Source organism: Cyprinus carpio, chromosome B12 (assembly GCF_018340385.1).
Source record: "Cyprinus carpio isolate SPL01 chromosome B12, ASM1834038v1, whole genome shotgun sequence".
Lineage (NCBI taxonomy): Eukaryota > Metazoa > Chordata > Actinopteri > Cypriniformes > Cyprinidae > Cyprinus > Cyprinus carpio.
Window position 1 is genome coordinate 15,405,749 of NC_056608.1, and position 26,642 is coordinate 15,432,390.

The 26,642-nt window shown below is 38.3% G+C and overlaps 2 protein-coding genes across 4 annotated transcripts in view; one reads left to right on the forward strand and one right to left on the reverse strand.

The window, feature by feature from the left end:
- Positions 1–1,340: 1,340 nt before the first annotated feature.
- dhx8 (DEAH (Asp-Glu-Ala-His) box polypeptide 8) lies at positions 1,341–9,312 on the reverse strand. The gene is made up of 23 exons (XM_042735599.1): positions 9,132–9,312; positions 8,861–8,946; positions 8,672–8,744; positions 8,471–8,562; positions 8,271–8,377; positions 7,817–8,161; positions 7,564–7,708; positions 7,126–7,329; positions 6,956–7,043; positions 6,723–6,820; positions 6,450–6,597; positions 5,637–5,818; positions 5,358–5,552; positions 5,075–5,260; positions 4,002–4,212; positions 3,732–3,913; positions 3,480–3,620; positions 3,236–3,391; positions 3,001–3,138; positions 2,770–2,898; positions 2,441–2,637; positions 1,793–1,972; positions 1,341–1,711 (listed from the first exon to the last, which is right to left on the reverse strand). Exons 1-23 carry the CDS (start codon positions 9,238–9,240, stop codon positions 1,492–1,494), a joined length of 3,612 nt encoding a protein of 1,203 aa, XP_042591533.1. The 5' UTR covers positions 9,241–9,312; the 3' UTR covers positions 1,341–1,491.
- A 478-nt stretch (positions 9,313–9,790) lies between these two features.
- The window catches only part of LOC122133867 (spermatogenesis-associated protein 20-like), a 36,187-nt gene continuing 19,335 nt past the window's right edge, over positions 9,791–26,642 (forward strand). Inside the window, exons 1-15 of one of the 3 annotated variants that reach the window (XM_042735601.1) lie at positions 9,791–10,109; positions 10,628–10,765; positions 11,525–11,589; positions 11,688–11,842; positions 11,932–12,075; positions 12,311–12,512; positions 12,701–12,831; positions 12,943–13,047; positions 13,425–13,499; positions 14,029–14,238; positions 14,858–15,050; positions 16,127–16,265; positions 20,959–21,167; positions 23,329–23,528; positions 25,810–25,890. In XM_042735601.1, coding sequence (XP_042591535.1) covers positions 9,904–10,109; positions 10,628–10,765; positions 11,525–11,589; positions 11,688–11,842; positions 11,932–12,075; positions 12,311–12,512; positions 12,701–12,831; positions 12,943–13,047; positions 13,425–13,499; positions 14,029–14,238; positions 14,858–15,050; positions 16,127–16,265; positions 20,959–21,167; positions 23,329–23,528; positions 25,810–25,890 — 2,253 coding nt within the window. In that variant the 5' untranslated portion in view covers positions 9,791–9,903. Of the gene's footprint in view, positions 10,110–10,627; positions 10,766–11,524; positions 11,590–11,687; positions 11,843–11,931; positions 12,076–12,310; positions 12,513–12,700; positions 12,832–12,942; positions 13,048–13,424; positions 13,500–14,028; positions 14,239–14,857; positions 15,051–16,096; positions 16,266–20,958; positions 21,168–23,328; positions 23,529–24,225; positions 25,102–25,809; positions 25,891–26,642 lie in introns of those variants that run through there. The other 2 variants (XM_042735600.1, XM_042735602.1) reach the window with 2 other exon arrangements.

The following is a 26,642-nucleotide window of genomic DNA, read 5'->3' on the forward strand; positions in this document are numbered from 1 at the left end:
TGTGCTCGCGTCTTTTAGAGCAGTGTTCCTAAAACATTCACACTCTTGAGATTTTGCGGGGTTTTTTTTTTAAACGTCTTTCTACCGAGTCCCGCGTTTATCAATGCAAAAACGCGTTCTGTGAGAAAGGTCCCCATTTCAAAATCATTTTTACCTGGCAAACAGAAGCATCGTAAGCTCTCAGCTCCCTCCAGCGACAAAACCGTATTAACATTCTCAAACTGATGTTCACCCTCTTCTAATTTTTGAGTTTTTATTTGTCCTCTGGCGGTGTAATCCGTTATTGACAGGTGAGAAATAGTTAGCACCGTCCTCATGAACCGCTCCAAGTTCATCTTTCGCGCTCTGGACTTCCGTCTATAGTATACCATGCTATAAAAATTTGCTCACAGCATCTTTAAATAACAGAAACTTGAAATAACTGTGTAAATGAAAAGCATGATTTGCTTAATTAAATAGCCAGTTACTTTCTTCTTTTTACTTAATACAGTTCTCATTTTAGAATTAAAAAAAAAAAAAATGTAGATATATAGTTCAACTTCAATATACGCTTTTCTGAAGTAAAAAAACAAAAAAACAAAACACTCAAAAAATTGACTTTTTAAAAGACAAATTTTATTTTAAGTTGACTTTAAAATGACTCCAAGATATGACAGAACATAAGCTGTAACAACATCAAAAACTGCAGGACATTTCCACCCCCCATCACTTCCTCTAATAAAAGAGCTATAATACAAAATCTCCACTGTGGTCCAATGCACTGATCTTGTTCGGAGTTGGTAATTTAAACATTAAAACAGAAGAGAGGTCCCAAATAAGGATGAGATCTGTGTGTGATAGTGAAAGTGACTAGACATCCTGTTCAATTGTGATGACCAGACCACCACAGAGGAACCAACTGAATGAATGAAACCCCTTTCCCTCTCAGCACAGTAATCAACATCCACTGACCAGACGGATGTGCTGTCCACACGTTCTACAACACAAATGGGTCGTTCCGGTTAATCTGGACAAAAAGAGCTGCACTATACAAATGCAAATAACTGATTTGGTTTGTTAAAGGGGTAGCTTGTTCAAAAAAAGTCATATTAACTGGATTTGGTATTCAGCACAGGGTTTAATAACCCAAAATTTGATCTCTCAGGTTTTTGTATTTTTTATTACAAAGGTAGGGAAAATTTCAATTATAAATCCCTAACAACCATATCCAAAATTAAAATAATAAATGAAATGCTTCTGATAAAAAAACAAAAACAAAACAAACCCACTTTAATTTTTTTTTTGAAGTATCTTTTTTTATATTTGAACGTGCTGTTCACAGTAATGGAAAGGATCTTATCTTAAAAAAAAATAGGGCACCTCAGGTTTTTTTTATCCACATTTTTAGCATCTGTCCATGTTATCCTCCACTCTGCCCACAACACAAACTCAACGTTTTGTTCAGCAGGAGTATGGGACATTCGCAGTCTATCAGGACCTTGTGTGAAGGTTCTAGCGTCGTCTGAAGGCTCTGGATATTCTCCAAGCATTTGGTTCCTCGTAGCGGTTATAAAGGGGCTCCAACCGCTGCTGTTTCTTCTGTTTGCTGAGGCGTGTGGGATCAGAGACTTTGAAGAAAGCTGGAGAAAATTCTACAAGCCACCTCGGGTCAATGGTGGTCACCTCCCTCATGTACTCCTTGGTGGTCAGCACAAGCTCATGATACACCACCCTGAGGAGAAGAACGCAGCTTTAGTATATGTAGCATAGATACTAGTAGTGTTGTTAACTATTGTGCTTTTTGCAAACATACCATTCTGGTTGGCGATTGAACAATGCGCTGGAGGGGTGGATGTAGACCACCTGCTGGTCTATGAGGGTTCTGTAACCTTCTTGAGGGTCCTTTTTGGCTGCGTTTCGGAAGAAACCACTGCAGATGGCCTTCTGTACACGTACTGTGGCTTTACCGCATGATACCACATCCAACTTGTGTCTGAAGAGAGAAAAATGTGTAATTATGGAGCGTAAAGGCCCTTTCACACCAAGGATGATACCTATAACAATAACGTTTTAAAACTCATTCTAATTCTATGAGAATAAGGACGTTTACACCACAACTATAACAATAACGACATGAGAATGACATCAATGGAATCACTTCCAGAAGAATTTTTCCTATCTATCTATCTATCTATCTATCTATCTATCTATATCTATATATCTATATATCTATATATATATATATATATATATATATATATATATATATATATATATATATATATATATATATAACATCTAGCCAATCGGAATCCACTCAACTTGAGCTTGAGCAAAGCAGCAACGACATAACCGCAGCTCATACTTAGTTATCTTTAAAGTTATTGCTCTTGGTGTGAACAGGCCTTAAGGCTTAGGTTGTGTAAGTCGTATAAAGTTACTGTTATTCTCAACCCCTTACCTGTCCATGATGCCCAGCATCTGTTTGCGGATATCCTGCGCACGCCTGAGAGATCGCGCCTGGATGAAGTTTTCATAGCACCAGGGGTTGGAAAACTTGTTGTTCTTCCAGGAGTTGTAGACAGCCAACAAAGTCAGATGGTCCCCCTCAGGCTGGTGAAACTTGGCCTTCTTCTGATCTGCTAGAGCTTGTTTGTCCTGAGATTCAGAGTGAAATCTTGATTACTATCTTTAGGATCAGTCTGCTAGGATACCTAAAACTCTATGCAATGATGTAACAGTTCCTTGACCATTCATGGATCTGTGAACGTGTGTGGGCTAAAGGAGTACCTTTGGTCTGTAGAAGACATTCTGTACTGAAAGCATTGACACAATGGTCAGCATCTCTTCGCTGCAGCCAAGATGGACAGACATGATCAACATCTTACAAAGCATGGGCTCCAGAGGAAACTCTGCCATCTGATAGGAACAGTGACAAGAAACTTAATACTTCATTTTGAAAACTGAGAAGCTACAACCAAACACTGAAAACCGTAAGAAAACAGACACAAGCAAACTTACTCTACGACCGAGACGTGTAAGCAAGCCTTCATCATCCAATGCTCCCAGAGTGTACAGCTGCTCCATGGCTGTGATGAGTGTCTCCATGGGCGGAGCATCCATGAAATCAAATGACAACAGATCATTGATGCCCATTGCCTGATTGGAGGACAAGAAAAATTCTCAGCTTATCTGCACTCGCCAGAATTTTAATATTGTCCCAAGATGACTCCGCATTAGAACAGTTAAATTGTACCTTTAGAGACAGTACAGTGCTGGCCAAGTTAGTTCTCTGAATCTCAGGTACGTTGGTGGTGAGCATCTCATCTCTGTAGGCGCGTTCTGTGTAGAGTCTGTAGCACTTCCCAGGGCCTGTTCTACCTGCTCTGCCCGCTCGCTGCTTAGCCTGGGCCTACGGACAAAAAGAATGAGGTTTAGGAGACAAAGTGTACTTCCAGTGTATACTGAATGTAGTTTGGGTCATTAGGAATGGATGTTACCTGGGAAATGGGGGTAACTACTAGCTGATCAATTCCAGTTTTGGAGTTATAAACCTTCTGCTTGACAAAACCTGGATCCACCACATAGTAGATCCCATCAATTGTCAAAGAAGTCTCTGCAATATTAGTAGCAATGACCACTTAAAAAAAAAAAATAGCAGATTATTTGTTAAGATATATCCAGTGATGCACATTTTTAAGAAGAGATGTTCTGATATGTCAGAAGTGACCATAGAAAGCAATGGATGGTACCTTTCTACTTCCAGGTGGTGCTGGGTCAAAGATCCTGGTCTGCATTTCACTGGGCAGGGCAGAGTAGACTGGGAGGATGATCAGCTCTGGGACATCAGGACCAAGGGATTTCATTCGTTCGTACAGGATCTCACAGGCAGTGTCGATCTCCTCCTGACCCGTCAGGAACACCAAGACGTCACCTGCACATTAAATAACTTTTATTACAGGAAGTTCATTTTCACAGGCATTTAAACGTTCTTCTGTTAACAACTGTGTGCAAAAAGTTACCTGGAGGCTCAGTGAGGTGAATCTGCATGACTGTGATCAGACTGGCATCCAGGTAATCAGTCTCAGGTTCTTTAGTATACAAAACCTCCACTGGATATGTACGACCAGGGATAGTAAAAATGGGTGCTTCATAAAAGTACTGTGAGAATTTCACAGCGTCCAGCGTAGCAGATGTCACGATGAGCTTCATGTCAGTTCGCTTCTGTACAGTCTAATAATACAAAAACAAGACACTGTTACATGCGCCCTAAAAGAGGTGGACAAATCTAAGCACCTAAGTTAGTCACTATCAAATATTTTTCTTTTTTTTTTTTTTGAGTAGAAAGCAACAGTGTTTAAAACAGGTTCAAACTCTTTAAGAACAGATCTTGCATGCCTAATTTTTTTTCAACTGAAGTTGTTTACTGTTTATTTTATTTTTTAAATTTAAGTTGTTTATTTTTTATTAATTTTATTTATATTTGTAGAAAATTATTATTTTTTTTGTAATTATACAAGAAAATACATATTTTATTATTTAAAACCATATATATATATATATACATACATACATATATATATACATACATATATACATATATACATACATATATATATATATACATATACATATATATATATATATATATATATATAATATTAAAAGGCATTTTAATTACACAAAGGCTGCTTTTTGTGATTAAATAAATGAAAAGAAAAAAAAAAGGTAATATTGTGTTATATTACTACAATCTAACAAAGGTTTTATTCCTTTGATGGTACTTCAGTTTTCAGTGTCACATGATACTCCAGAAATTTTGTATGATGATTTGGAGCTCAAGTAACATTTATTTTCTTTTTGTGAAAGCTGCAATATTTTTTTCAGGATTATTTGATTAAGAGAAATGTCAAAATAACAGCAATTTTTTAAAATAGAAATTAATTGTAACGATGCAAAAGCCTTTACCATCACAATTTAAAGTTTTCTTGCTAAATGCAAATATTTTTTTCAAATAAATGAATACATAAATAAAATAAAATCTTTATTGACCTGGACACTCATTGACTGTGTGAACAAAGCCTCTGAACCGTACCTTCTTGAGCAGGCCAAAGAGCACATCTGTGTGAATGGTTCTCTCATGGGCCTCATCCAACATAATGATGGCATACTGGCCCAGATCAGGGTCAATCAGACACTCTCTTAACAGCATACCGTCCGTCATGTACTTAATGACAGTCTCGGGACTTGTGCAGTCCTCAAAACGGATGGTGTAGCCAACCTGCACAGACACAGAAAGAGATCCGTTTTAAATGCTAGAGTCAAATGTTAGATCATTGTTCCCAATGTTGTGGAAATTAATATAATCAAGCATCTACCTCTTGACCTAAACAGCAACCGTATTCCTCTGACACTCTTTTAGCTACAGACATGGCTGCCACTCTTCTGGGTTGTGTGCACCCGATCTTCCCCCGTGTGGTGTATCCAGCCTCAGCCAGGTACTGAGTGATCTGAGTGGTCTTTCCTGAGCCCGTCTCACCAATCACAATTAGTATCTGGTTGTCATGGACAGCCTGTGAAGACAATGGTTGAATCTATGAACATAACTAAACTGAAAACTAGCTCAGAATGAAAATACGTATCAGTTGAAGTCACACCTGAATGAGCTGCTCTTTCAGCTTGTAGATGGGAAGACTCTCTCTTTGCTCCAGGATAGAAAGTTGAGTCTTTTTTCCATAGGAGGCCTTGTTGCCACCAAAGGCGTGTTTCTTCCATTCTGGGATGTCATTGGGCATCATACCTATGCCCCTCATGTTGGCAGCTATCTGCCTGCCGTCGGCTATATGGATGGTGAGCGTGTGAAGACAGAAAAAAGCATTTATTAGAGATGCACAAACATGATAACAGACTTGAGCTCATACAAAGCCAGAGGGCATACAAGCATCAGAGATAGGCTTGTTATGTGCAGACCAGCCACCATCTGCCACGATATCAGAGCTCAGGAAATCAGATCTCCCTATCAGAGAACTCCCTAAACCCCAGTATGGACAAACAGGAAGGAAGTATATCTGGAATTATCAGTCTCTTTCATATTACATAACCGCTTGTTCTTTTTTTTAACTGGAGGACATGGACAGCAAAACTTCCGTTTACTCACACGATCCTACTTCACTATATACTTAATCAGACTGGTTTTAATTTTAGTCTTCAAATTTTTCTAGTATTCCATGGAGGTTTGAAGTTCTAAAGCATTCTGAATAAAGTCAGTTGTGTGATATCTCAGAATTCTGACCGTAATATAATTTGGGAAAGTTTGACTTGTTGATGCAGAGTAATATTTATCAAGTTTACAGGACATCTTACACCTGCATTGACTTGAAGTGGTATTCTATTAGACTTTACAGAGCAGACATACATTTTGACATCAATCATTATTCAGATGAAGCCAGGATGAAGTTTGAATGTCTTACTGTCAGGCAGTGGGTCCACCCAGTGTTTGTTTAGGCCCGTGGGGATTGAGTCCATTTCAGCCTCCCGTTGGGCCTGTTTCACCTCCCGTCGCTCTTTGGCCAGGGCACTCTGCATCATGGCTGCTTGGGAGAGAGATCCATCGGGGTTCTGCCAGAAAAACAGAATATATGCAAGTGTAAAAATCACAGAATATGTCCAGATTTGTTAAATCAAAAGCTTTGCTATAAGTTGCTCAGGCAGCGTAGAGTGAGAGTACAGGTGGTTTGAGCTACCTTGACAATCTTGACAGGACTCATGTCCATGCTCTGTTTGGTGTGTCCCCTCAGGAATGGAGGTTCCTCTTCCACCAGCTCAATTTCCAAGTCCTCATCTGACAGACAAGCCACAACAGACAAAATTTGAGAGGTGTTCCAACAAAAACTTTTTTTTTTGCGATGGGAAGCTGGATTTTATTTATTTGTATGGTAAAAATATTGAGTTAAACAAAGGATAATCCAATGCATACCTTCCTCATCATCTACTTTGGGCAGAATTCCTGTCTCTTCATCAAAGTCTGGGAATTCCTCCTTAGACAACACGTTGGCAGCAATCATCTAAGAACAGACAGACCAAGATGTTAAAATATGAACACAAGTAATAATAAACAAGAACTGTATTAAAAAGATGGCCATGCACCTGTTTGATTTCCCACTTTTCTGGATCGGAGATCTTGGTGAGTCTTTTGCGTTCCAATGTGTCATCCTCTACCTCTGGAGCATGGCCCAGGTTCAGGTTTGTAGGTCTGTCAGGATTTCTCATGGCCGACTCTTCCTGACCGTCTCCACCAACATTTCTCCTCCTGTTAGGGTTCAGATCTTCACCAGTATCCTGGTCAACGTCCTTGTAAAAGAAAGACAACCCAACAAAAATCAGCCCACATATAATGCACAGTGATCAGTCAATATATAATTCAAGCTGAGCACAAAATGTCTTTAATAATAATAATAATAATAATAATAATAATAATAATAATAATAATATGTACAGATTTAGATATGCAAATGGTGACTTTTGGACCATTGGCAGTTTTGTCTGTTCTCTCTCATGGCTTTCATTAAGACGTAGCTAACTCACCTTCATACTGAGACTTGTTTTGGATCCAGTGAAGGACAACACCTTGATTTTGACCCTTTGACCTTTGCTGACCACATCTGCCACATTTGCTACCCGACCTTCTCTCCTGAGCTCAGAAATATGGACCAAGCCTTCCCAGCGTTTTCTTCATGAAAGAAAGATAAAAGAAAAAAAAAAAGTTTAATATCATATCTTGCACACTCGCATCACTTTCAATAGCCTTGAAAGTAGATTTACTGCATCCAAAACATACCTGAGACCTTCCAGCTGCACAAAGCAGCCAAACTGCATAATACTGGTGACTTTGCCGTTGTAGATATCGCCCACAGATGGCTCCTCTGGAGGGGGGCGGTCCACATGTTTGTCCTTCCAGCGGTCTGAGCCTTTGTCTCTGTCTCCCCGTGCAGGACTCCTGGACCTGCTGCGAGAGTGCCAGCGGCTCCTGCGCTTCCTTCTGTCTCTCTCATTAGAACGAGATCTGGAACGGGAGCGAGAGCGATGGCGTCTCCGTCTGTCTCGGTCTCTGTCCCTATCTCTGCTCCGGCTGCGACTTCTGCTCCTCCGCTTCTTCTTACTGCTGCTGCTGCTGGTTTCAGATCTAAGAGGGATGACACATACACGTTAAAATTCAACAACATGATGCAGCGGGGAAATAACTGCAGCATCAAGTTCAGTGGCATCTATTTTATGTTACAGAAGTTCCTCACCTGTGTTTACTGCTGCTAGGTTCTGTGCCACTAACACTGGGCATAAACATCTCCAACTCTTTCATGGCTTTAGCAGCAACTTTCACATCATCCTCATCCAGCATAGTCTAATTAGAAGAGGAGATACATTTTATGATTACAGTTGATAAAAAAAAAACACATTATAGTTATTTATATAAACAATGTATATATAGAATTACCCTAGTATTAGGATTGTCAGGTCTGCACAGAGCTGGAAACAGCTCTTTCAGCTTGTCCTTTTCACCATTTGGCTTAGCCACAGAATGAGAGGCTGTACAATAAAGATCACATAAGATAAGTACCATCAGAAGATATGAAGAAAAAAAAAAAAAAAAAAACGATGTCTGACTGTTATTCTATAAGACCACCAATGCTCTTACCTTTACTGGTAGATGCTTTTGCAGGAGGACGCATGGTTTGAATGAGACGAAGCAAATTGCTGACGAGGGAATCCTAAAGGACAGAAATGACACGGTGGGTTAGATATTTCTAAAACTCCAAATGTAAAATCACAAGACATCAAATTGAATGGACGAATTTTTGACAGAATAGATTTTAAAAATCCTTACTGTGAAATCGGCTCCATTTTTAACCAGCACTGTTTTAAATCCATCAATGCTTGGGTTTTTCTCAGCAAGACTGATAACAAACTCAGCTGAAAAACACATAAACCAACAGACTGTTACTACAGACTTCCATACACATTCAGATCGTGCCCCTGTCTTTAACGTCTGTAAATAAAATTACTAACAAAGAAACTGGCTAACCAGCTAACGTATTTACGTAACTGCTAACATACCAACAACGCGACACGCGGTCAAGTCAAATTTATAAACTTACCAAGGTCCTTATCGTTGATTCCTAAATGGTTGTCAAGTTCGGTACAAACTTTAGACACCAAAGACAAATATTCAAGCTTTTTGAGCTCGTCTTCCCCGATTTCTGCCATCTCTTTTGGAACGTTGTTGTTTCTTTTACCGGAAGAAAGTGGCAGCGCTTCCTCTTGTCCTGTAATTTCTAATTCCGGGTTACATTACAAGCGTCCTCTAAAGGTCAAATGAGAAATTGTTCAAAAGGGGATCGAATCTAATCTCCAAACCTGTATTGAAATGCAAAATTAACTGTTATACTTTGTAAAACTCGCGTAGTATAAACGATGGTATTCATAAAATAGCCCTTTATTTATTTCCTCTTCCACAGCTTTAAGAAAACAGAATACACGGAGATCATACATTCAATTATAATTTAATTAATTTAATTAGAATTACACTAAATGTAATTTAAAAATAAATAAATATACTGTGGTGTTTGGTTAAAAATTCGTCATCAATTTGTCTTGTGCAAATTGTTGATATTTTATATTATATGCTGCGTTCACTTAAATACAACCTACAGAATATCGATGAATAATGAGGAAAGAATTCTGGACTGGAAAAGTCCCTCCAGAGAGATCAGTTAGGTAAAAATGCTAAAGGTAGACCGACGTTTTGGTTTGTTGATATTGTTTATAACAGATCTAGTGCGACATCTAGTGGCACAAATATGAGTTTCAGGTCACTCCACTGACAGTGCACTGCGTGAATCCGCACCACGAGCAGCTCTGTGCGGGTCTATGATGCTGAGACTGGGTTTCGCGTGGTCTACATCATCAAACACCACCAAACACATCGCACAGGCCAGGCTCTTCACCGGATCCCTTCTGCGAAAAGACACTCCTTATACTTTATATAACAGTCGGTGCTCTGGACTACCACAAGCCCTCCAGTTTGGCCAGAAGTCAGTGCTTGCCAGTACCGGACTGTCCTGGGACAGCTTCAGGTAGGCACTGACCTCTGACACCGTCATGCTCCAATCCTGATCGCGTGCTTGCACAACCGATTATAAAACGATACAGGCTTCGTTAGCACTGGAGCTAATACAGAGACCTTGATTATGTCAGTTACAAAACGATTATATGTACAAAACCCAGTAAGATGATGCCCACAAATGCTGTGTAGGGCAACTATTAATGTTGAATTCATACAAAAATGTTATCTAGATAGGCAGCTTAATAAGTTTTGAGACACTGAGCCACTGTTTATATGCAGTAAAACGCATGTTTTGAAGTCGTAACTGTTCCAAAGTTTGTTTGCAAATAAAAACTGGCATATCTTTCCCTAAACTTGTTTTCTGACCAGTTTAAGCTGGTCTTAGCTGGACAGCCACCTGAAAAGTTCCCTAAACCATTCTTTTCATTATTTTCTGGCCCCATAGGTTCCCTATGAGCAGTGGCACTCAGTTAAAGCATTTTCGATATCAATTTAATTCACCACAGATATGTCCTATGATTGTTTTAGGTCTTCTGGAGCGGTTTTCTTCAGCATGGCATCTGGGAGTGATGGACCGGACACATTAAAGTCCCCAAAACACACCAATCGCCTGAGTAAAGAGAAGTCTTCCTATCTATTACAACATGCACACAACCCTGTGGACTGGTAAGGGGCTCTGAGGTCTTTAGGCTTACTGTAAACACAAAGTCAGTTTAGATTATTCATTTTTGGAGATACTGTCAATTTATGTCTTCCTATTTATTACATGCATTTGTCATGCGTGTCTCATCAGTAAAGCCGGTTCCGTGATTAGCGGTAAATGTCTGTCACCTGTTTTCAAACGGGAGCGGCAGTTAATACACAGAGCCATAGTTCACTGACAAGCTACGCAATATCGTGTTCATAATCGAATGCGATTAATCTCAATTATGAACAGAATATTGCGTAGCTTGTCAGTGAACTATGGTTCTGTGTGTTAACTGCCGCTCCCGTTTGAAAACAGGTGACAGACATTTACCGCTAATCACGGAACCGGCTTTACTGATGAAACACGCATGACAAATGCATGCGATTAATCGTGCAGCCCAAAGTCAGTTTAGATTATTCATTTTTGGAGATTTTAAGACTTGCAATTCTTAATATAACGATCCTGTATTTCCCCTGTATTAGTGTATTGTAACTTCCTTGTATTAGTGTATTTTCTTTTAAAAAAAAAATAAAATAAAAACAATGCATGGAAATCGAATTGTAAATAATATAAATAGAATTACACTAAATTTAATATATATAAAAAAATTATACTGTGATGTGTACAAAAGGTCAATATTTTATACTATATTTTGTGTTGACTTAATTACAAACCAAGATTAGATCATGTCTGATATATTTTACAAAGTATTTTTTGATAATTTTTTTTCTTTCCAGGTATCCTTGGGGACAAGAAGCCTTTGATAAAGCGCAGAGTGAAGACAAGCCCATTTTTCTTTCAGGTAACCTGAAAGAATACATATTGGATGCGTGTTTTATTAGTGTTGCTTAACAGCCAAGCCTAAATATTACAGTCTTTGCTGTTTATTATTGCTAACAGTGGGTTATTCCACCTGTCACTGGTGTCATGTGATGGAGAGGGAATCGTTTGAAGATGAGGAGATTGGAAAAATCCTCAGTGAGAACTTTGTCTGTATAAAGGTGGACAGAGAGGAGAGGCCTGATGTGGACAAAGTTTACATGACATTTGTGCAGGTTTGGATCAGTAGAATTCATGTGTTGTCAACGCCATAACTCACAAAGTGTCATGTATGATTAAAATAGGGTGATTGCTTTCTTCTCAGGCAACTAGTGGCGGTGGTGGCTGGCCAATGAGCGTGTGGCTCACACCAGATCTCAGGCCATTCATAGGTGGCACTTACTTCCCACCCAGAGACAGTGGAAGAAGACCTGGGCTGAAAACTGTGCTTTTACGAATTATAGAACAAGTAGGAGCCAAGATTGAAGTGTCTTAGATTTTTTTATTTTATATTATTTTTTTATTTGATTTATATATGTCTATTATATTGATTATTTTGATGACTTATCTATTTATTTTTTCCCCCCTATATCTCTGTACACTAAGGCCCCCTAATTATTTTATATTGACAACGGCATCCAAAGTTTGAAAACCATGTACTGTGGTGCTCTGATGTCTGAGTATCTTCATTCTGTGTGTTTTAGTGGCAGAGCAACAGAGAAACCCTGAAGTCTACTGGAGAGAGAGTACTGGAAGCCCTCAGGAAGGGGACAGAAATCTCTGCCAGCCCTGGAGAAACTCTTCCATCAGGCCCAGATGTTGCCAACAGATGTTACCAGCAGCTGGCTCACTCATATGAGGAAGAATATGGAGGTTTTCGAGAGGCTCCGAAGTTCCCTTCACCAGGTAAACAAAACACTGGAATGAACTGAAAAGATTTATCACTAAAACTTGTGGAGTATTATGGACTTTATGGACTCACAAAGAGAGTAAACACAGTATCCTGTTGACCACATGTCTTGTGAGTTAATTACCTGTCAAATATACATCTGCATTAATAATGTAGAATGGTCTTGTGTTTTTCTTTTCTCCAGTGAACCTGATGTTCCTGATGTCATTTTGGACAGTAAATCGCACCAGCTCTGAGGGAGCAGAAGCACTGCAAATGGCCCTTCACACTCTCCGAATGATGGCATTGGGGGGCATTCATGACCATGTGGCACAGGTGACATGCAAAAACTGTGTATTCAGAACCTGTGTCGACTTTATCAGATATTAAATATCAGTTTTTCCCTTTTAATTACACAACCAAACACAATAATCTTCTTTCTTTCAGGGCTTTCACAGATACTCCACAGACTCCTCCTGGCATGTTCCTCACTTTGAAAAGATGTTATATGACCAAGCCCAGCTTGCTGTGGCCTATATCACTGCTTACCAGGTGGGAATATGTATGTGGGAGTACTCTTTGTGTTGAATATGTTTTAATATAGGATATATTTTCTGTGATTCTTATCTCTCTAGATAACTGCTTATGTCCAGAAAGTAATAACGAAACACCGTTGTGTATTTCTGAGTTTGTAGACAGAATAAGGACTGTATTGGTGTTATATTCTGTGGTTATCTATCAAATGCTTAAGTCAAAGAAATAGTTTACCCCCCAAAAAATTAAAATATTCAGCATGTTTTCAGTTTTGTGTGAACTGTTCTTTTAAAATGATTTTAAGATTTGTATAACAATCATCTAGAATTTTCTAGTTATGTATATGGCATTGGCTTGGCTGGGTGTGGTGTTATTATGGCTGTTGATTTCTGCAGGTGTCTGGGGAATGCCTATTTGCAGATGTGGCTCGTGACGTGTTGCTTTACGTCTCCAGAGACCTAAGTGACAAGGTGAGTCTTCTTCTCCCTCATTAGATCCCACATTTGGCATCAGTCATGCTGAATCAGCACCAAACCACAAAAGCACTGAAAAATTGCCCAGGTCAGAACCCTTTTTGAGGTCAACCCTCCTCCACTGTCCAGCACAAGGTGCCAGCCATCTTGTGATGATGAACAGTTGGATGACACAATTAAAAACCCCCTCAAATTTATGGAGTAATTAGGTACCAACAATGCTTCCCTTGAACCTTATCTATCTATCATATTTTGGTTGTTCCCCACAAAAAGCATACAAAATATAGTTGAAAACTTCACATTCTCTCTGTGCTATAAATCATCCCCTTGTTATTATTCTTTAAATAACAACCTGAGGTTCACTGTGTGCTGAAGATATGTAAAGTAACATGTTTTAACAAGATAACTTGTGGCCAAGAAGTAATGATCCCCTCAAGAAACCGCAATGTACCTTTGAAAACAGCCTACAAGTGACAAAAAATAAATAAACCACATTTGATTATGAACATTGTGCTGCCCTCTGCAGTCTGGTGGCTTCTATAGCGCTGAGGATGCAGATCCTTTCCTACGGTGGAATCCACTGAGAAGAGAGAGGGAGCGTTGTGTGTGGACAGCAGGAGAGATCAGAGAGCTGCTTCCTGACATCGTGGAAGGCGCCGCAGGAGGCGCAACACAGGCGGATATCTTCATGCATCATTATGGTGTGAAAGAGCAAGGCAACGTGGCCCCCGATCAGGTTTGGGAATTTGAGGTTTTTATGAGAGCAGTTAGAAAGATTCTTGGCTACAACAAAGAAAAAAAAAGGTTTATTTATCAAATAATTAATTTGGATTCATTTTCTAATCATGCATATAAAATTATCTTTATGTGTAGCTACCTGTTTCTTCCATTTTTTTGACAAAATGTTTTGTTTCTCCCTTGCTGTAATTCAAAATTATATATACAAAAATAAACAAATGTCTCAAATAATTATAAAAATTATTTGCAAATTTAGAGTTTAACTACCAAAATAATATATTATAAAATATTATAAGCTTTGCAAATATCTTTAACTGCACATTGTCAAATGAACAACCAGTCAATAATAATAATGTTAATAACAAACCATAACACAAATTCTGTTTAATTTCCAATTTGAAGTTTTGTCTAGTAGGTTGGTACTGCACTGATACTTACTTCACTAATGTCAAAAAAGTATGTTCTAGTAGAATAAATGAAATTCAGTGGTAAGCATTTAATGTATACAACACCTAATTTGTGAACAAAGCAGGTTTTATAATGCAAATTAGTTTTTAATAGCAGGGATCTTTCTTTATCATGTGCATTTACTGATTTGTTACTTGATGTTTTTGTAGGACCCCCATGGAGAGCTGCAGGGTCAAAATGTGCTGATTGTACGTTACTCAGTGGAGCTCACCGCTGCTCACTTTAGCATCAGTGTGGACAGACTGTCCGAACTGCTGTCTGATGCCAGGGCCAAGCTGGCCGAGGTGCGAAAAGCACGCCCACCTCCTCACCTGGACACCAAAATGCTAGCTTCCTGGAACGGTAAGTTTCCCGCATCCTAATTGGAAAAAAGAAAATGTGTCACCCAGTAATATACTACTGGAAATCCCAGAGCACTGAACCAGGAAAAGACTCTAATTAGAGTTAATTGCTTTTCATAAAGCATTTTGAAATGGAAACAGCCATCAATTAATCAATGAGAGGCAGACGCATGAAGAAAATTCACAATGCTTGCATCCCCTGAAGCTATATGTACCCCCTTCCTATCCTTACAATTTTATTGATTTCATTTTGCGAACAAGTTCCAGTGTTCGACAAGCTCCGTAAATGTTTTTTTTTTTGCTTTAATAGAAGCACTTTAATGTTAGTGTTCTTTCATGGGGCGCTTAGATGTGGTGCCAAGCCTTTAAAAGCCCACAGAAGGGACCTTTGGGTTGTGGTCTTTGCCCTCGTTGTCTTTATTGAAAGGAAATCAAAACCTTCGTAGGGTGCCAAGGCCCCTTTCGAGCTCTGGCTGACAAAAGCGCTCGAAGAATGGTGACTAATGAGCTGATATCTTAATTAAAGAAAGCCTGAGACATTGTTTAGTGAAACTGTTCCTTCCAGAGCTACGCTCCATTACATTCTTAATTCATAGCGACTGGATATTGCTACCTGCAGAGTAACCCTTTACATTAATCAAACCTGATAGGCCCACTCTCATAGCCGTGAGACATGTGAGGGCTACAGGCACATGGAGCTCTGATAGGACTATTGTTAGTGATCCCCAGCCCTCCGAACACATTCTACTTTAGATCTTATAGTCTTAACGTCTTGTTTCAAAGCTCCGCTGTCTTGGTTGGCACCTATTGCACCTTTAACAAAATGTTTTGAGCTCTTGTTGAGGGGAGTTTCATTATCTGTGAGGCAAAACTCTTCCCGAAAGTTTTACATACAGTAAGCAGGTTGTTTGCCCAAGTACTTTTGCTGGAGAAACCACAGACAGAACATGGCTTCAGCGTTCCAAGAAACTTGTTTTCTAAATTGAACACGGTCAGGTTTTCCAAAGCTTGTAATCTGTGTCCACTCCCATTTCTTTGGTTGGTCAGGGCTGATGTTGTCCGGGTTTGCACGTGTAGGAGCCGTGCTGGGCGACAAGGCTCTGCTGGAAAGAGCTGAGCGGGCAGCTTGTTTTCTCCAAGAACACCTGTGGGACGAAGAGGGCCAGAGGATTCTCCATTCCTGTTATCGTGGAAATAATATGGAGGTGGAGCAAGTGTAAGGAACATTTTCTGCTTTTCCAGAATATGTATTCAGCCTGCAAAAGCACAGAGGCTGATATAAGAACAGTTACAGATTATAAAAAGCTAGTTTGTTAGCTTAAGTATAATTTCTCATCATTATGAAGGGAAAAAGCCTATTTAAAATGGCAATTTTAATCGTAATTTGCTAATTTGGAAAGTTTGTCATTGGAGAATATAGAAAGGATGATTTGGGATGTTTTTACACATTCATTGATGTTGTTAATTAAACCTAAAACCATTCAAATCTTAAATTTAAAAGAAAATTAGAAATGCTGTTTTGGCTAAGTTGAAGTACTAAAATGTGTAAAACTGAAATAAACATAAATTACACTTAAATAGAAATAACAATGACAAGCCTATAACAACATTGCTGAAACTCACTAACATTCATATGAAAACTGAAAAACATGAAAACTGAATTCACATCTTAATACATTCTATAATAGTATATAAATGCTACTAAAATAACACTGATTATGATGAGGGTGTATGCGCCAGTGTTACAGTTGGCCAAGAAAACTAGCACACATTCTGTCTTGCATCCATGTCTTAATTGCCTTGGCACATATCCTGCCAATGTAGAAATGCCTCAGAATCAGCACAATACAAAGCTTTTCACGTATGAAATCGCCCACAGACACACACACACAAATTCACTGGCCTCATTCTTGGGGTAACCTCTCATTTGTACCTCTCATTGTGTCAGCACATCCTTCATCCCACAATGCTGAGCGTGCTTCTCAGGTCACACTGATCATTTTCATGAGTTAACCCACACACCATTTACAACTGATTTCAACTGGCTGTTTTCAAACGTTTTTCATTGAGTGTTCCGCAATGGGATAATGAAGAAATAGCTTTGTCATGTTGTCACATCACATAATGTTTAATCAGGAGCACTCCCTCTGTAATCATCTGATTGGCCTTTATACTTTGAATTTAGCGTAGGATGAGAGGTTCTGCTCCAGTCTGTTTGCATAAGGGAGCTGTAAAAATCTGCATCAGTTTGTTTTTAATTTCCTTTGGAGGATTTCCCTCACAGGGAATAATTTACCAAGCATCCCAGCAAGAAGATGAATTACTAAGGAATTAGTTGTGTTTCTGAGCACCTGATTTTTATTCATTCAAGAGGAACTACTATCTTGCTTTGTTCCTCATTTTAAATGTTCCACATCCATCCACAGGGATAGTTCTAAGAAAATGAACATTTCATTATTTGCTCATCCTCAAGCCGTTTAAGATTTTGTAAGAAATTCTAAAAAACTGTATTTCCGTGCAGTTAAAGTGAATCGGGGTTGAATATTCAAGCTTCAATGAAGCACGCAAAAATACCTCCATAATGCAACTGTATAATAGATTTAAATAGAAATAGTCTTAAACTTACAGTATTCTCATATAATGTTCCCTTCCAGTGAATCGACTGTTTATGTGAACCAAATGAATCGATTCAATGCAAAAGAAGGTTTCATTCATAAATCAGACATCAGCTGCTTCTATCATGATGATAGTAATCCTTGGTGAGTTCAAGATTTTCAATGAATAATGGCTTAATATTGCCTTTTTTCTATTTTTCTGATTTTGTGTTATTTTGTGTATTGTGTTTTAGTGTGTTGGTCAAATATTATACTTTTATGGTGCTTTTTAGAGCTTGAAAGCTTTAGACCTTGTTCATTGTAATTGCTTGGAAAAGAGCATGGAAAACAACAGCCTTTGCTTTTGTCTTCTGCGGAAGAAAGAAAGTCATGTGGGTTTGGAACGACATGAAGGTGAGTAAATGATGACAGAATGTTCATTTTGGGGTGAACTAATCCTTTAAAGAGCCCTGTGCCATGCAGTGAAAACATTTAGAGAGAAATCTGGCATGAATGTTTGATAAGAACGAGACAGGTTACCCGACTGTTGTAGCTCTCAAATGGAATTAAGGGCCTTTTATTGTAATAGAAGAAATATGCTATAGTATCTGGGCCAGGTAAAAATGCAGTGCCAGGTGAATTATTCATGAACCATCCAGTGGCTGTGCTGTTATTCCAAGGAATGTGGCAAATGGTCCAAATCTTGTTCAGCTGTATAAAAATCATACTACATTGTGAGTAGATCTATCAGTTTGGAACAAGAAGCCTTCTGGCTTCTGAGATAGATAGGGGTTGGGCTCTTTTTTATAGCTTTGGTCTCTACAGGTTTGTTTGGAAGTTAGGATGTGGCTTTGCTGCACTTTGAAGAGACTGTATCACCTGGTGAGAATACAGAGAACCAACAAGGAGGGAATGGAAAAATCCAGGGAGAGCTGTTCATTAAAAATTGACTGGCAGGTTGATTTGTTTTGTTGTCTTACTGAGATGAAACTGAAACAGAGGAGTCATATTTTTCTCTGAACCCATAAAACGAGCTGTGGGTCAAGAATACCTGAGAAGAAACTTACCTCAAGGTCCAATAAAGGTCTAGTTAGCATGGACCGTTTAGCTCCTGCTGCTAAATGCCGTAACCATCTAGACCCAGACTTATTTATATTCTAATAGATATTTTACTATTTTGTGCTCACATTTCTATCTGAGATACTGTCACTGACACAACAGACTTCTTAAACTATTATAGACCTTCTTGGGTTCAACCAAAGTCCTTTGAAGCACAAATGTTTAGTACCTAGTCATCAGGTTTGCATCCACATTCGCCTGGCACTTATTGTACATGACATTTGAATAGTGCACCAGATCTGACAGCTTGAGGCAATGACATGGTAGGGGTCAGATGTTGAGGGCACTCTTCTCATAGGCACCTCATGACATTTTTTTTTTTTTTTTTTATCTCTTGGAATGTCAGTTGTTTGAACTAAGAAATTTGGAGGTTAAGTTTCCAGCTTTAGACCCTGCTCGTCTGTCCTGCTCCCGACACTGTACTATCTTCAGACCTGTCACTATCTGTTTCCTCACACTCAGCTGGCTACCTCTGTTCAAGGGTCTGAGGACAAGGGTTGAAGTGTCTTGATGCGATCTGAATCAAATTTATTTTAAACTTCAAAGACTTTTGCAATCTTATATGGTGACATCACCTCAAAGGAATTTCAAATGGCTTTTATAACACAAAGGTCCTGCTAAATGTCTTTGTATGCATTTCAGTCAATGCACAGAGCATAGCTTTTGCATCTTAAGGCGGCGTCCCACTAACCAGTGTCATACTTGCTGATTGTTTGGCAGATCGCACCTAAATAAAAAATGTCATACTTTTTCATTCAATTATGTAATTCCAAAAATAAGTGAAACTTTCACTTTCACTGTAAGTGATCATATGTTATTTTTTCTTTCCATTCAATAATAGAAGTGGTGCGACAGACAAAACCACTGCATCTGACATTTCTCACCGATTTCATGTCATGAATTGCAACAGCCAATTCTGGCAGCAAATCAACATGAAGCTCTTTGAAATAAGAAAAAAGTACCATGTTGACATGAACAATTGTGATAGACTTAAATAGCATGTAATTCATGCTGTAACTTTACCCTGTGAGTGTGTGTAATGTTTTTTTTTTCTTCCGTTGGGCTGTTTTGTGTTCACACGGTGCTTGGGTGAGGAGGAAGATTCACTTTCAGTAAACAGAGACTGCTCTGCCCCCACTTTCTTATTTTATCAGACAAGTAAATTTAGGAGAACTTCAGGGAAAAAAGAAAACTACTTCCTTTGGTTTTCAAAGGACTTAAAGCTTAGATCCGACCATAGAAAGTCATGATTGAAATATCACTGTAGCTCATTGAGATTAATCTTTTTACTTTTTAATTTCAATGAGTCTGTGTTGGGGTAATATAGTATTTCAAGTCAAAGGTATCTCTCTATAGATTGCATTTGTGGCATGCCGCCAATAATCCCTGCTTGTTCTGCATTTGATTAACTTGGTATGAAATGGAAATTCACCCTATATGCATCTTATTGATTTTATTGTGATTCATCCATATATATGTAATTTTTAATAAAAATATTATAACTCAACCTTCCAGGTTGCTATTTTAGTAATTCTGTAATGTGCGACTAGTTGCATTGAAATTACTCACTTCAATAATATACCTACGTATACTGTATAACGCACCTATAACACACGTTTATAAAGTCACAATTCGGAAACATGACCATAACATTTAAAGCATTACTGTGTTGTAAACAATTCACATGGTATGATAGAATACATGTTTAAAAAAATAAAAGCAATTACTTTCATCTAGTGTACAGTTATAAATGTTAGGTTAGGGTTATTATAAATAACTAAAACCTTAAATTGTTACTTAAAATAAAATGATCATTACTGAAAAAACTGAACTAAAAATAAAATATAAAAGACGTATAGTATAGCTTACAATGATTACAAGTTATCCATAGAGTTTATGAGTTTTGATTTCCTGCTGTGAACCCTCTTCATCTCTTGTTTACAAGGCTTTCATTGATACTTGTATCACTGTAAATGCGTTTTCCATTCTTTTGGAGTTTTAAATGATTTCTGTGGTAAATTGGCAGCAAGTCACAGTTGCAGTCAGTAGAGTTACGTCGATCAACCCAGCGTAGGTTAACCTGACATTATTTTTGCACAGGTCAACCCAGCATTAACAAGAAATTGAATTTGTATTTGTGTAAGAACAGAAGTTCTTGACCTTCGCTGCTAATGTTCTCTATAATGTTCTCTCCAGTGCATCTCCCATCGCAGGCTTCCTGGATGACTACGCCTTTGTGGTGTCTGGGGTGCTGGACCTGTTTGAGGCCACGCAAAGGGTCCGCTGGCTGCAGTGGGCCGAAGGACTCCAGCTGAGGCAGGATCAGCTCTTCTGGGATTCCCATGGCAGCGGCTACTTCTGCAGCGACCCCTCAGATCCGACAGTGCTGTTAGCTCTCAAACAGGGTGAGGAGCAGAAATGTGACATCATGTGTAACAGTACCCTGTATTCAGGGTGTGGAAAACCTATGGATGTAGGCTTTTGCTTTGGGAATGTGTGGGTGGCTATGAGTCACAGAAAGGATGATGAAGATCTGTAGCTGTCAGTCTACATTTTGCATCACTCCACCGCTGATAGCACCACCACACTGCGCTCTTATGGACCCTCGCCTGGGTAACTGTTTCAGCTAGACATCCCCTGCTAAAACCGCTCCATTCTTTCCTTACGTAAGCTCATCACTGTCTTTTATTATGCTGTAATGTCTTTCTCTCTTTTCTATCTCACCCAAACACACTGCCCTTTACTCGCCATTTCTGTTCTGGTCCGTCTTCTGATGAATTCCGATATCATCGTGTTTCTGGGTAGAACTTGACCAATATAGAAGACTGATTCAGTACATCAAAGCCTGCTTAACACCGTATCCCTTTTATTTCATGCTGTGCACCATTCATCACCTTCCGTGTGACATTGCTATGGAAGTGGTATGAGAGGGTGATTTTTCTTTTTTTTTTTTTGTCTCCCACGACAGTACAAAAAAAAAAAAAGATCCGCACACATACTTTCGAAGTGTATAAGTGCCGGGGCTTAATGTCCCGAATGGCTTGGCTCCATATTTTCTCCGCAAGAATTGGAAGTATGAGCTGATGTGAGCACCAGCGTGCCTGGGCCGTGACTGATGGCACTGTGAAAATGGCACTGACACCAGTGAGATATGGATGAGGGCCGAGAAAGCTACAGTAACTGTTATGTTTTTGTTGTTGCTTCTGATAAATTAAAATGGACATAAGTCAGATTTTTCATCTTTTCTGAGTGACTTGGCTATTATATAGTGAGCCAAGCGTGCAGAGTTGGCTCTATTAGGAGCCATGCGGTGCCGTCACGTGTCAGAACCTCTCTCTGTCGGTGGAAGACAGATTGCCTCGCAAAGCATCTGCCACTCTACATTTTACCCCTTGCCCAAACTATACAAAACCAAAACGAGACAGCTTTGCCATTTCATAAAAACCGCAGGAAGGGTAATCATTAGTTTTTTTTGAAAATAAAGCTATCGGGCTTCTTTATTTTGGGCTTGAGTCCTTCAAAGATTTTCGTTTTGTACTTTCTATTTCATAGAAAGCCTGTTTTCCATATTGGCCTTATATAAAGCTGTGTTCAGTGAGTTTGAAAATCATGATAATGATCATAGTCATAATTTATTTAGTTTTTTCACTTCCACACAAAGACAGGAGACATTTTAGGAAGCTGCATTATCCATAAAAAATTTGGTTTTTGTAAAATATTTTATGTTTTCAATGAAGTCCAAAAGACTCATCAAGGCTGCATTTATTTGATCAAAAAACAATGAAATTTTAATACAGTAAATACTTTGAAAAGCTCATTTATTAGGAGCCATTACCGCAATCTGAATTACGTAATCAGATTCCAGAAATCAGGTACTCATAATTAGAATATATTACATTTTATAATGCTCATAATCAGATTACTGTTACTTTTTATGGATTACATGATTACATTTTATTTACACAGTGGCAGTAAATCATTGATAATTTACCGATTCTCTTCTCCCTAATTCTTCTTTTAAAAAGAAAATCCAGATTTGTGGTGCCGTTCATGTGCGATCAGCTTGTAAATACATTCATTCTGACATGACTTGCATTCAGTAAATGGCCATGTGTGGTGCATGTCTCTTCTAAGGAGCAAGCTACCTGATATCATCTGCATGAATTTAGTTGGGACAACATTGCTGCTATTCAGCAGTCATTGCTTCCGTCCCTCTCAGCTTCCAGATGCAATCAGCTCATTACAATATGACATGAGGCACGGGAACCCACTCCCAACACCCCCTTTGCACACACACAAACAAAGGGCAGATAAAGTGAATCAACTCACAGCTTTAGAGCCACTTCACTTGTGATATCAGGCACTTACAGCTCTGCTTAACCTGATAAATGGGCTCCTGTTAAATTCATATTGAAACCATCAATGCTATGATGCCATTTTTTCCAGAAGCCAACCTGATAAATGGGCTCCTGTTAAATTCATGGTTGCTATGCTGTGCTGGTTATCTGACTGGCAATAGCATTGTGTCTTTACGCCTGTTCTTTTTTTTATTTATTTTTTTTTTAGATCAGGACGGTGCTGAACCCAGTGCGAACTCTGTCTCGGCCATGAACTTGCTGCGACTCTCCCACCTCACAGGCCGGCAGGACTGGATACAGCGCTCGCAGGAATTACTGACTGCCTTCTCTGATAGACTGATTAAGGTGCCAATTGCCCTTCCAGATATGGTCCGCAGTGTCATGGCCCAGCATTACACCCTCAAACAGGTAACTTCAGTCTGGTCCAGAGCTACTGCGTATGAAGCTTAAATGTCCGGTTTCACTTGTCACATCATGTCCAACTGATGCAATGTCAATGAAATTTTTTCTTTTTTTCAAACCTCCTTGACCGTGAATACTACAATAAGACAGACATGTTCACAAGTCCCTAAAGTAGAGTCAGATTCCAATCTCAAGTCTCTCAAAAGCCAGGTTTCGAGTCTTTGGTCTAAGTCAAATCTTGACAGTTTTACACTATATGCTACTGATTAATTTTATAAACCCTTTCTAAGATTTATATTTTAAATATTTTCAATTCTTATGATTGAAGTTAAACATATTAATACTCTTAATCAAGAATGTATTTATTTGTTTAAAATGAATTTATTTTCTATTTTACCATTAAATATAATTATTATTTTAATGTATTATTTAATATTGTTCTAATTCATTAATTAATTACTTTATTTATTGTTTTACATATTATTTATATTGCTATGAATTAATTGATATGATATTATTATTATTATTATTATTATATTTAAATATGTATCAACTTATTATTATTATTATTATTATTATTTTTCATTATTATTATTATTATTATTATTTTATGTTTTACAATTATTTATTCATTTATTTTTTATTATCCAGATTTGTAGTGAATAATTAGTGAACAATGCTTTTTGCTTTATATGAAAATTAGGCAGACTCCAGTTAGAGCTGAGATGAGGATGGACCATTGATCAAGAGACTCAGTTCTCAATGATTTTCCTGTTCCATCTGGTGTAGATGTCCTGTGGGTTGACCGATACACCCGCGGTGTTATATGCAGCTGAGCGCACCACCCTCTGCATGTCCTTGCAGTCCAATATTTTGCTGCTACTGTACTGGATAGTAATACAGCCTGACAGGAAGCTTTCAATTGTGCACGCAAGTTTAATGATCTCAGCATCTGGAGAGCCATCCTGAACTTCCCTAGGCATGTTTGGGCCACGCTAAGCCTTCTGGAAGATTCAGTTAAAGGCCCTATTGATCATAGAGGTGTCAAAACCAGCCAGTGAAGCTGGTTGACAACAAAAGTCTTGCTGGTTAAGAAATCTGGCAGGGAAAACAACAAATCAGCATGCGAGACACAACATATGCTGGTGACAAACCGTGGCTGGATGTAATAAAGTCCCACTGAAGAACCTCCTCACTTCATGCTCTGGAAACCTGGAAGTGAACTTCTCTCCGGTGGGGACTGTCACTTCTGAATGCATCAGCCTTGAGGAAAGGCTGAGTAGATTGAGTGTGTTTGCCATGCTGAATGATTTTCTCAGACTTGCCATATGTTCTTATGTCATATAACAGGAAATAAGTACCTTGCATCACATTTTGGATTCATCTGGTCATTGGATGCTTTTTGTATTCATTGATGTTTCCAACCATGTTTAATGCTGTAATAAACAAATGTTGTATAATTTTAGGAGCTCAGATGTGAAAATACTGTAATGTCCATACTGTATACATGCACTGTAGTTCAAAGTTATAGTTTTTATTTATGTTTTTAAAAGAAGTGTTTCATGTTCTGCATTTATTTGATCGCAAATGCATTAAATTGTTAGTAATATTGTGAAATAGTTCAATTTAAAATAACTGTTTATTGTTTTATCATATTTTACGATGTATTTTATTCCTGTGATGGCAAACCATTATTTTTTTTTACTTGAGTAACATTTCTTATCACTATCAATGTTGAAAACAGCTGTGCTGCATAATATATTGTGCAAAAGTAAAAGTATTGCTTCAAAAAAAGGAAAGAAAGAATCTTACTGACCCCAAATTTTTGAAGTCTGCTTTTTTGGGATATCAGTACAACCCTTGCTACTTCTGGTATAAAGGTAGATACAGTTGGATTGATAGCCAGCTCATCAGTCCTCACAATGAGGACCGTTAGCGTTTGGATCTGTCACATATCAACTAGAATGATGCTGCTGGATAAAAGTTTTCCCTGTCAGGCCATTTTTCCAAAGTTTCCTCCTGCTCCCAGACAATTGTATGAGCTGTGAACATGTGTCATGGCCATCAGAGCTTACTAGCGGCAGAGAAGTCATCAGATTAGGAGGAATAACAAGCTGGAGGTCCTGCTAAGGGCAGCCCGCTCCACATCACACCTGCCCACCTCATTACAGCACTATACACACAGTCCAGATCTTTTTTTTTTTTTTTCTGTTTCATTCTTTTCACATTTGTTCTGCTTTTTTTACTCACAAGTTTGTTGTTCTGTTGTCTCTTATTTTTCTTGTAGATTGTTATCTGTGGCCAGCCTGATGCTGAGGACACTGCAAGTTTGATTTCCTGTGTCAACTCCCTGTTTCTGCCCCATAAAGTAAGTGTACTCTACTCTCTGCGGAAGAGCATTGTAAGGACTATTAAGGTCACTCTAATTGGGTGTTTCAGTCATTCCATTTCATCTATGAAATACAATATGAGGCAGGGTTATTATAGTTAGCTGAAAGTAAAACCATAAAAAAGTTACTTGAAATAAAATGTGACCCTGTACCACAAAACCAGTCTTAATTCACGCAGGTATATTTGTAGCAATAGCCACAAATACATTGTATGGGTCAAAATTATAGATTTTTCTCTTGTGCCAAAAATCATTGGGATATCAAGTAAAAATCATGTTCCATGAAGATATTTTGTAAATTTTCTATCATAAATATATTAAAACGTAATTTTTGATTAGTAATATGTATTGCTAAGATTTTTTGACAACTTTAAAGGCGATTTTCTTAATATTTAGATTTTTTTGCACCCTCAGATTCCAGATGTTCAAATAGTTGTATCTCAGCCAAATATCTTGATGTACTAAATTAACTAAAACTAACATAAAAATGTATAAAAAATGTAGGGCTGCAAAACGATTAATCGCGATTCAAAAATAAAAGTTTATGTTTACATACTATATGTGTGTGTACTGTGTATATTTTTGGTCTTGGTAAGGCTCCATGGCATTTATGTACAAACAATACATACAGTTAAATCATGACTTTTTTTTTTTTTTGACAAATTACAGCCTGATCAAAAATGATGCATAATACACCTTTTCTGCCCACAGGTGCCTTTAATTTTTTTATT